General features: G+C 28.5%; 1 protein-coding gene across 4 annotated transcripts in view; it reads right to left on the reverse strand.

Annotated features, from left to right (window-relative positions):
• The window catches only part of RhoGAP68F (Rho GTPase activating protein at 68F), a 31,894-nt gene extending 21,290 nt beyond the window's left edge, over nt 1–10,604 (reverse strand). Inside the window, exons 1-2 of one of the 4 annotated variants that reach the window (XM_087152031.1) lie at nt 10,478–10,604; nt 533–643 (exon numbers count right to left, since the gene is read on the reverse strand). Coding sequence is in view for 1 of the 4 variants with exons in the window: in XM_016059647.5 (XP_015915133.1) it covers nt 533–643; nt 5,298–5,352 (166 nt within the window). In the remaining 3 variants the exon portion in view is untranslated. Of the gene's footprint in view, nt 1–532; nt 644–5,128; nt 5,815–5,891; nt 6,106–10,477 lie in introns of those variants that run through there. The other 3 variants (XM_071186673.2, XM_016059647.5, XM_016059649.4) reach the window with 3 other exon arrangements.
• Nucleotides 10,605–11,882: the final 1,278 nt, after the last annotated feature.

Consider the following 11,882-nt stretch of genomic DNA (forward strand, 5'->3'; position numbering starts at 1 on the left):
CGGATCCAGCGGAAGGGGGGGGGTCATGGCCCCCCAAAATTGAAAAAAAAAAATAAAAAAATTAATAATAATTTTTTTAATAGTTTACAAAAGAAATATTTTAAGAATTATTTAAGGGGGCATATACACCTAGGTAGGTCAGAAAAATCGATTTTTTTTCCAAAGTCAAGATTTGACGAAGTTTCTAAAAAACGCATTACATTTATTATTTAAAGATGTTGAATACTTCAATTATTTTATTGTTCTATTGTTCATTATGAAAAAAATAAATGAGAAGACTAGGATTAAAAACCCCAGTTTTTCTTTTTTTTCCAAAAAAAATATTTAAAAAAAATTTTTTTTTTTTTAATAACTGGGGGGGGGGTGGGAATCTGAGTCTATGACCCCACAGCCAGGAAAAATTTCTGGATCCACCCCTGAAGCAAGGGCCAGAGCCCTCTAGTTAATAAACAAATCTGGAAAATGTAAATGAATTAGAAAGAATGCAACTTTGAATAAATTAAGTTATATAATAATAATTTATAATGAATACCTGCTTCAACAGCATGAACTAATTCAGTGTCGTCAAATTCTAATGCAGGCTCAAAATCACAGCTATGATCTCCTGGGACACTGTCACTACTTGAAGATCGAGATGATCCTTCTAAAATATAAATATGTAAAAAATTTTAGCAACTATCAGGGTTGGGTATTTGCCGTCAAATACTGGTTTTTGACATGACAGTGGTAAAAACTGTCAAAAACCTACCGTTTTCTTTAATTTATGGCATGTAGTGGACAATATATTACTTTCACTTTATTGCCTTTATAAATGAATGTTTCAAATGATTGCTATTGATTTTGCAACGATATACATGTATTCTTATAGAAGGGTATACATTCATACAGAAATATTGTAACATACTTATTGAAAATAGTGATACTTAACTTTTATCATTATAACTTGATTTGCAAAGGATTCAAAATTTTGCACTTCTTAATTGTAAGAAATAAACAAACAAACAAAAAAACTTGGAACTATTAATAAATTCAAGAACTAAAAAGAAGAATTTAAAATTTGGCATTTCTTAAATATTAGAAATAAGCTAAACAAAACTTTCCAAACTTGTAACTACTAACAAACTCTAAGTGAGGAATGACTTGACATTCTTCAGTAATGTAATATGCCAAACAAAATTATGCTTTGAAATGTTGAAAATTTTGTTTAGTATCCTAATATTTTACTTCAAATAGTATGATTTGATATAATCATGTTGGGAAAATGCAAAAATCTGTTCTTAAATATTTTTAAACAACTTTTTTTCTAATTTTATTGTCCAAAAATGAATTAATTTTAAATCATAAGCAGTTAAACTCAAATTAAAATACAGTTTTATCAAAACTATGGGTTTTTGACAGAGGGTTTTTTGACATGACAGTAAAAACCATGATATAAACCTGTAAAAACCGTCATGTGTCAAAAACTTGCCAACCCTGGTTATAATGTATACAGGGCTATAAATTGAGGGTGGTCCGTTGATCCAGGTTCACTCAAATAGGACTCGGACCATCATAAAATAGATTATCAGTGGTCCTTCAAACCAGCAATCGATGTAAAAGAAAGGTATGCTGCTTTTTACTTTATTTACTTATTACCTTTACTTAAAAAATAGTACATTTCCAGGAATCTGTACAAGCCAAATTTACTACTGTTTAGCGGTATCTTCACAAATTCAACTTCAGGAAAAACGGTAGTTTCACAAAATACTTTTTCTGAAAATTTTATTTTTGTGTCTCATAAGAAACGATAAATCCATACTTTTGGGTTGATTTTTTAATATAACTTGTAATTTTTCACTAATTATGTCTAAATCTTCACAAAATAGGTACCTCTCAGAAAAACCTAGACAGACCCCTGATTTCATCATAAGTGAGAACATTACACATTCTCTGCATTGTAACATTTCATTTGAATTCAGTTTATTGAATTATTTTTAAAAACAATCTCTTAAACATATACAAAAAAACCAATGAAAATATGTACAAACTAATAATATCTTTCAATTACTAGTCATTTGAACCAATAACTAATTTTTTTCAATTTTAACCTTTGATATATATATTTCTTCATTATTATGCTGCACAGAATGAGATTTGATTTTAATAAATATGTATAAAAATTTACAAGGACAGACCGCAGATTCCATGGGTTCTAGGACAAAAGTTTTTATACTTTTATATTTTGTAAGATTTCTGAAGAAAAAAAAATACTTTTTGAAAATCGTAGTTTACATTTTGAGTTTATTCACAACAACAATTTTCATTAAACATACAAAAATGATTTATTTTCACCTATTTACATATTAAACACATATTATTATGACTTAAATGTTATTTACTGTTAGATCCAAATTTGTAGAGTCAATGTATGGGTACAATATTCAATAATATATATTTTAACATTAAAATAATAGATAAAAGGTCAAGAAACATTTGAAAAGCCAAAGTTAATCATCATATTCAACACGTCAATTATTTAAAAGTCACTCAACTTAAAATGCTAACATGAGAACTTTAAAACCCGATATAAACAGTTCAAAGTTAAGATTAAATAGGGTGACCTGGGGTAATTCCTGATCAAAAAATGCAAACATCTATTTTGAGAGAAAACTATTCAAGATAGAATTTTAATATTTTCTGGAAGTTTGAGTCTATATGAGATGAGTCCTATGCTACCTTCTTTTGTTTGAAAATCTAATTAGAATTTAAAAGATTTTAAATTTTTAGTGATCAGGAATTACCCTTTCTCTTGATCATTTCTGGGGTAATTACTGATCACCAGTTTTTATAGTAAATGGGCTGTTTAAAAATAATTATAGAATGGTAATTAACAAATAAGACATTAAGATCAAACAAATAAACCAAAAAGATATGTTTAAGCAGCTAATAAAACTGTTTATTTAAAATCAGGAATAAAGATTAACACTTCAGCTCTGGCAGCAGCTTTCACACTGAAATTTTCATTTTCAATCATTAAAAGAAATTCACTATTTTTGCTTTCTAGAAGCTTAGTATCCTTTTTAAGCTTATAATTTCTCACCATATTTATATTAGGTTAATTTATCAACTTAAAAATTATCCTAACAATGTACACACATAAATTTAAGATAGAAGCAAGGTAAGACAAGCTAGAAATGGTGCATATCAGAACACATTTTTCTTGTATACAGTTAAAAACAAATTTTGTGATTATAGTTAAAATATATTTTATAGTTGTTCCACTTAATAAATATGAACTGTTATTTAAGAAAAGACAATTGACTATTTATTAGCTATTTTTTATACTATTTATAAGAAGAAATGACAATGATCAGGAATTACCCCAGTGATCAATAATTACCCCATCTGTAGGGGGCAACATTTTATATAGTTTCCTATAATCAATTATAATGTTTACAGTAGATGTGAAATAATTAAGCAAAAGCCTACACTATTTTTATATCAAAGAAAAAGAAAGTAACTCAAAATATTTATTATTAAGAGAAGGAGGTGGGATCTTTGCAGAAATGTGCACATTTTGAAACCCATCTTTGAAATGGTAAATACATAAAGCATTTTAAAAGATACTTATTTTGCTAGATTAAACAAAAAACTTTTATTAAGTAAATGTAGTTATACTTTAGTAAAGTGAACAAGCATTCTTGTCTACGTCTCAAATTTTAAAAAAATATTATTTTTTTTAATAAAACTCAGGTGATCATTATTTACCCCAGAAACAGAGTGATCGTGAATTACCCGGGGTCACCCTACCTCTAATTGATTTTAGGATTATTTATTTAAAACCTTCTATTGAATTATAAAGGAAGTAAAGCTTAAGAATTGCAGACTAATTCAGTTAGAAAAATTTATATTTATTATAGTGCAGCAGTAAACACTTATTTAAACACTAGCCTGGAATTAACTATTATATCTAGAATCAAGTACATGTAGGAAAAGTAATAAATATAAACCGATATCTTAATTATGAATCATAATTTATGATACCATCCATGATGGATAGAGAGTGAATATGTCCTCCCTCTAAAACGGGATTTGACGAGAGTGATATGTATGCTGTCTCCAGATCATCCTCAAGGATGTTTTTCAGACCATCGCCAATAGCTCATTATGCATCTCTAGTGCAATGTAAACAACAACAAAAAGTACCTATAAGCTTTATAATTAGGATAAGCTCAAATTCATGGATTAAATGAAGACTTAAAAAACTATGACTAAATGTGTATGAAAACATTTCCAGTAATGTTAACACTAGAATGAATAGTTTTATCATTAAAAAAAAAAAAAAATTGTTTACCTAATTTACATAAAAAATTTCGAAATTTGAACAAACATCCTATAAATTTAAGAAATATTATACTGATCTATTGTTTCAAATAGATTTTCATCAGTAATTCTCGCATGCTAGCAGATTTTTCATTAAATTTTTCTTATTTCTCATAAAAGCATTTTAAAAACAAATTATTAAATCATTAAATACTACAGCAATTATTTTGCCAATTTCCAATCAATAATTTCATTTAAAATTTTAGTAGCAATATTTTATGAAATTAGTAAATTTTCTAGGGAATAATTATTAAAAATGCGCAGACAAGACCCCTTACTGACAATTTAAAGCATCAACTATTTTTGTTAAAAGATTAATTTTACAATATATATATATATATATATATTACCTCAGAGCAAGACAAACGTGAAAATATTAAGCTTAGATTAAAAAATTTGAAACAATAAAAGAAATATACACACACAGAAATAAAATTTTAAACTTCAGCATACACAAAATCCTTAACACTCTGGTTAGAAAAATTTAAATTGAATAAATCAGTGCTAGTAAAATTTATATAGATTAATTTTTATTACAGTAAAATTTGACGGTTTACCAACTGAGATACAAAATAAATTCAATATTTTACAGTAAAAGAACACTACAACTTCTCTTAAATGGAATAGATACTCAACGATATTGATCTATCTTCTAATTTTTAACAATATAATTAAATTAGCGTGTTTGAAACGTAAGACATCGATAATTCAATTAAATATTATAATACAACTGTCTGAAATGATCGCGATAATACAATTTACTTACGTGACTTTCTTATCAACTGCAAAAATCACTTATAGAACAACAACAAAAAAAGGTGAAAATGAGCTTAAAATGATTAAGTTAGACCATTAGTTTCAACTTTCATCTATAGTTAAGTAATATTACACGCAAAAATTTCACATTTAATAGAATTAGATTCCACAACGCCTACCTGATAGTCTACGTTCAGTTCTTCTAGATCTAATATCAGAATCACTTTCATCCATTTTGAAAGATAAACCTCGATAATTCTACATAATGTCAATTTGACAATCGAAGAATAGAAAGATAGCAAAAATCCAACGTTTCTATAAATTTAATTTACATACTTTTACAAATTTACAAGTAATATCATTCTTAACAAACATTTTGTAGTGTTCTCTTCCATTTTGTTATTTGTTTTTGTTCTATTTCTCGATTGCGCTGCAGCCAAAATTGATGTCATTAACTTCTTACAGCTTCCGGTCTTACATATTTTATATGTAAGTTCAAGATCATGACGTAATTCTCATTAAAATTATTATAAACAATTATTATATCGCTGAAATCCCGGCAAATAGTAAAAATTATTTCAAGGGTGATAAATTGGGTTAAGAAAACTAGATCTATATTCGCCTGCTAGATCTATATAGCCTACGCGATATCCATTTATGATCCATATAAGTTCCATTGGTATTGATTGTTATGACTATTAGTTTCTCGTAGTGATTAAAGGTTAACTTAATAATCTAATCTAAAAAGTTAAATGTAAAAATAAAGTAAGTACCTTTGATAAGATGGTTTCGAGGGAGTTTTGATGCAAAAACTAAATAATGAAGACAAGACCTACGAGTGTAGCAGATGTTTAAACAGAACCAGGTGCATTATTATTATTGCTTTATGAATATAAATCACAGTTTTCTCTGTTTTGTGAATTTAAAACATCATTCATGAGTTAGTTTTCAGTTTTTCAAGATTTGATACAAAATATTCAATAGTTCTAAAAAGATAAAAACGTATTTTATTGAACGCATATCTAATTTTTGATAAAGACTCTGCTTGGCTGATAATAACAAAAAGAGCTAAAGATAAAAATATAAATACAACTGTAACTTCTTCCTTGAAGGTTTTTCTTGTTTTAAACTAAACAATTCTAAAGATGCTGAGTTATCTTTGGGGTCAATGGTGAACAATACCAACTATTCCAAAGCAGTTCCAAAGTATGCTCAGTGCAGAAAAATCGGGGCGATCTTGGGACAAAAAAGCCTACTTTTGAAATTTATTATAATTATTTGTATTAATTTACTACTGGTGGTTTTTGGAAGATTATTTATTTGAAATTGTGAATTAAAAACATTTGAGGATTTATGAATATGTATAGCGCTTGCTAGGATCCACGCTACCGAACCCGAACCGGCGCCAAGGAGAGTAGAAGTTGGCCTTTTCAATGGATACGGCATGATTTCCGCCTGTTATTTCACCTCTTATTCGAAGGAAATGCAAACAATCTAATCTGGGCTCAACTATTACATTTGACAATTATATTTTATGTATTTTAAATACGATATGTAGTGCTATGTCTGAATTAAAACCAACCACGTGAAATGAAAAATTTTTGAACAAAAATTATATTTTTGATTTTAAAGCTACTTAGCCAAACTTGCTTTAAACTGTAACTGTGTTTTGCTGAAAACTGTAAGAATTTGCTGTAAATAGTGAGAATTCTTTAAATGACGGGGATGTGTAGAAAAATGCAAGGAATATGATGGAATAAAAAAAATTTAAGATTCGGTTATTGGTTTAAGAACTATCATTTGTTAAACTTGTAGTACTCTATTTTATAAACTGACGCTTAACTTGATGTCAAAAGTAACAAAAGAGAATCGTAAAATTAATAATGTTTTCAGTAATAAAACTTATCATTTAAATAAAAATTTTCAAAAAATATAAAAGACTTAGGAGAGATAGAAACCGCTTACGATTTGAACTGTGTTATGAGATAAGGTTATCGTTTTATGTTGTTAAGGAATAAAATTACTTCTCATTTTTTAATTGATTTCCATACAACAAAATGGGTTATATGTGGCGCCGAGCAGAACTTTCTATCGATAACAAAACTTCGCATGTTTACACCTTTAGCGTGTGGATAGTCAGAGGAGAATGAAGTCAGTTTCTGTCCGGACTTTTAAGTCAGGAAACTATATAGAACTGAAAACTGCATTAAACATAGTTTTGAGAAAGCCGTATAAATTTTAGAAAATATTTTTGACAGTTAAATATGAAGAAAAAAAAAAATACTATGCGTAGCAAGCCGTGACCTATAGTAGCCATAAAAAAGTACTTTGGCTTTGACTTCAGATCCAGATATATTTGTTTATATTATTATTATATTATAGTAGATTTCTCGTCTGATTCTTCTTATTCCTGTAAAATAAATTCTTATGACTAAACCCTTGTACTACAATCACTTTTTATTTTTGAAAAGAAAAAAAAAAAAAGAAAATCTACCCATGTTGGCTAAGCGTGGCATATACATCTCGTAAATTACGAGAATTGTTATCTTAAACAAGACTGTTTTCACAACAAGCAAATGTTTTTATTCTTTTTAAAATCAAGTAGTAACTAACAGAAAAAAATATTCCTCTAGTTAAAAAAATAACCATTTTTTTTAATAGGAGCTTTTTTTTTAACCTAAAAGTAAAAATTTAACCTAAAAATCAAGTTGAAGTGGGACTGGGATTTATCTGAGATGCGCTATTGTAATACAGTAATCAAAGTATGAAACAATTTTATGAAAAAATTATAATTATTAGCTATGTTCTTTCACAAAATATATTTATTTAAATAAAAAATTTGAACAGAATAAAAATCATTATTATTAATAATGTCAAACTAAAACGGTTTTTAATGCCATTTAAGTTCTTGATAATAATTCTCGAAGTAGCACGTTTACATCTACCTTTCTATACTTTATCAGACATTTATTCTTATTTTTAATTTTAACGTCGCATATTTTCTAGATAACTTATCTTATATAATGCACAAGATAATGTGTCATGACAAGATTGCGCTTCATTGTTTGGTTTATTATAAAACAAGTAGAAATGATTTGTTCCATTGTTCCACGAGAAAAGTGCCGAAAAAAGTTTCATTTTAACATCCAATATTCAGCAATTGAGACAGATAAGATAGACTGGATATAATACATTCATAGGAGCTAATTATTTGATAATAATTAAATTAATATGAATGACATTTTACAGCTTTTTTCCCGTACTTCCAACTTTAGAAAAAGGGAGAAAATATTAAAAACGATTTTGAAATCCACTGCTGTTGAAAAGCTATCTTATATCTTTCACACACGTAGTTTCTAATTTCGGAATTATAATGATGCGCCCTCCTATTTATAAAGTTGATATTTTTTACATCAAGCAATTCTTTATTATTGTTTCGAGATAGATACCATAAAAGTTTCCAGAATTTTCACTCGATAACAACGCAATACACACAAACATCTGCCTACTTTGAAATCGTAGCGTTTTCACTAAAAACGCTGCACAGAAAAATTTAAAATTTAGGCTTATCATTAAATTGCTCAAAACCTTCAAATTTTACCATATTTATGTAACTCGTTGTCGTATCTGTTAGTGGCAAACCATGGATTCTAAATTTCCACAACATTCCGACTAGATAGAGTGCTAAAATTTCAATTAGAGCTCAATTCTGTAGGATAATGTGAGTTTCAATCGTTTCCTATTCTTTACAGGCAGAATTATTTACTACTAATTGAAATTTAAACCCTTTTCAGACTAGCTTGAGTGCACAAATTTCTATTATATTTCTGTGATAATAGTGATAATAGCTGATGTGATAATAGCTGATGTGTAGCTGATAATAGTTCAAGTTTCAGTCAAGAAAAACTTTTTTTTTTTTAATTTTATTACCTTGTACTAATTAGTCATTGCTTTATACTCTGAAAATTCAAAATAAAGGAAAATTGAAAACTAAATATAAAAATATTTGTAAAATCGATGAAAGTGATAAATGGAATAAAAGGAATAAATTTATCTACCATGACAAAATTAGCTTTTAAAATAAGAGATCCGATTACGTATACGTTTATCACTAAATGCGTATTCTTAAATTTTCTAAAACATAGTATTGACCGGAATTAGAATAGTACTTTGGTTTTATTATTGAAGTAAAATTCATAAAAATAAATTAACCAAAAAAATATATTAACTAGCCATCCAGTATTTTTTTTTTAAACATTTTGCATCTGGTGGAATTACTCTGCCGAAATTAGAAATAACTTTTAGAAATAAATTAAATGTAATTCAACCTATTAATTCAACTGTTTTGGTTGTTAAATTCTTATTATTATTTAGAGTTCTGGCTCATGCGAACCATAAAGAACTAAATTTAACTTCGTCATGTTGAAAAAGTGCTAGTAGCAAAATTTACAAAATTTCATTAAATAGGGACCACTTGGATCAGTCTGCGTAGGGACCGAGGGTGTGCGGTATTGGTCCTCGTTAAACTGTGCTACCGTAAAGTGCTCGACTTCGCGCGCAGGTCGTCGGGCTACCGAAGCGGGGGTGCCATCCCTTCCGCAGAGGATCAAAATTGTGACGGCATGTCTTCGGATCATCCTCCGGGATGTTTCCCAGACCGTCGCCAATAGCCCATTGTGCAGCTCTAGTGCGACTTAAAGTAACAACAACAACAACATTCATTAAATAGGCATACGCAATTATGTAACTACCTTTATTTTTCTGAAGTATTATTCCGAGCGTATTAATTATATTTTAAATGTTCTGAAAAAATTGTTTTACAATATTTTCAAAAACTTTTTATTAATTTTTGCAGAAAAGGGGGAAGGAGGGAAATGAACCATTCTTACATACGAGATTAAAATCTCCTTTTTTTTCAAAATTTTTCTAAAAATCACAGTTAGAATGTAACGTCAATTTTATGTTAATAGTTGAATTTGAGCAAGTAAAAACTGGAAAAAAGATTAAAAAATTCACCCGAAGAGTTTTGAAGATTATGAGTTTAAACACAAAAGCACTACATAAAATATTCATTGATAATGTACACAAAATTTTAGTTCAAAATGAATTTAAAAGCAAATTTTGTTTTATGCAAAAATGCATCTTTTATTTGAATTTGATTCGAAAATTAGAGTACTACAGTAAAAGTTGTCAGATATAATTGTTACAGAAAGTAGAATTAGAGGACGGATGATTGATTAGAGTGTAAAATAGCATTTGATTAAAATATCTATCAGGGATTAATACAATTAAAAATATTTAATAAACTTTAATAAAACTAAACTCAACAAGATAGCGTTAAAAAACACGTAGCACTTACATGTAATTATGGCATTAAACGATCCAGACAAACAATGAATTTTTATTATCGAAAAGTTCTAGAGTCAGTGCATCAGTTTTTCGAGTTGAAAAGAGAGAAAACAATAATAATCGTCAGCTATCGCAGGGTGCTACGTTCGTTAATTACTTAGCATTCGAATTTTAAAATTTATTTTAAAATGCTAATAGTGTTCAATAAGTGTGTGTAATAGACAAAATAGTGTTCTTAAGAAAATGCCATAAAAACCATAAACGCAAGTCTCTGAAATTAGAGAATCCTTATAAAAAGATGAGTTTGAGAAATAGGGACAGTGGGACGCTACTCAGATATAATTCCCTGGCTTTTGTTCTTTGAGGGTAACTAATGGAAAGAAAATCAAGGAAAATATTTGGATGGAAGATACTGAAAATTATGTTTCTTTCACCATTCTTTTTTTGGCAAGTTTCAAATTTCTACCACATTGCTCAAACTGTATTTGCGCTCCAAACTGAGCTGGTGCAACTGGCGAGGGTCAGCCCTGCCACTAGCACGGTACATCATTGGATGGCATGTCTTCAAATCATCCACTGGGATGTTTCCCAGACAGATTGTTATTCAGACCAATAGCTCTAGTGCTGCATAAATTAACAACTACAACTACTGAAGTGTTGCACACCAACAAGTGAAATATGATTTCTAGTAGATCACAGGTTTGTTGCCCAATTGAGAACTTCATTTACAATCAATCTTGCTCAATTAATATTAAATTCTCATATCAATCTATACGTTCTTGAGTTGCTAATTTTGGATTGGGACTTCCCTTTTCGAGCGGATTCGACTTTCCGCAAAATGCTTTGTAGCGGGCTCGAATCCCGCGGTATTCCTGATGTATATCTTTGTAATGTCTTTCTCTAATTTGTACTATCAATTCTTCAAACTGACAAAGTCCTATAAGTCGTATTTGTAACGAGCGAACATAACTGCGTGTAATAATAAATAAATTAAAATTTGAGATTTTGAGATAAACTAAGCATAATCCAAACATAGGAAAATAATATTACCAAAAATTTGAAGATATATTTCTTTGACATAGCCTTGAATATTCACCAGTACCATGATGCTGTGTATGTATATGAGAGAAAGAACACTTAAGGAAAAATAAATACATAGTTAATTGTGGTTAAAATGAAGGTTGATTGAAATACTAAATTATCTTATAAACGAACTTCAGAACATTTTTCAATCTATTTTGCAAAGTTTCGAGGAAATAATATTTCTACATTATTCAGGATTTCAAGATAAATGAAACAGGACACAAAAGTATAACAAAACAAAAGAAGTTAAAAATTACTGGCGACATTTTTTTTTAATCACTGAAAAACGCTGTAATGTAGTACGTTATCTTTAAATTGATAAATACGTTTTA

This window comes from Parasteatoda tepidariorum, chromosome 9 (assembly GCF_982258835.1).
Source record: "Parasteatoda tepidariorum strain Cologne lab strain chromosome 9, Ptep-v5.0, whole genome shotgun sequence".
Lineage (NCBI taxonomy): Eukaryota > Metazoa > Arthropoda > Arachnida > Araneae > Theridiidae > Parasteatoda > Parasteatoda tepidariorum.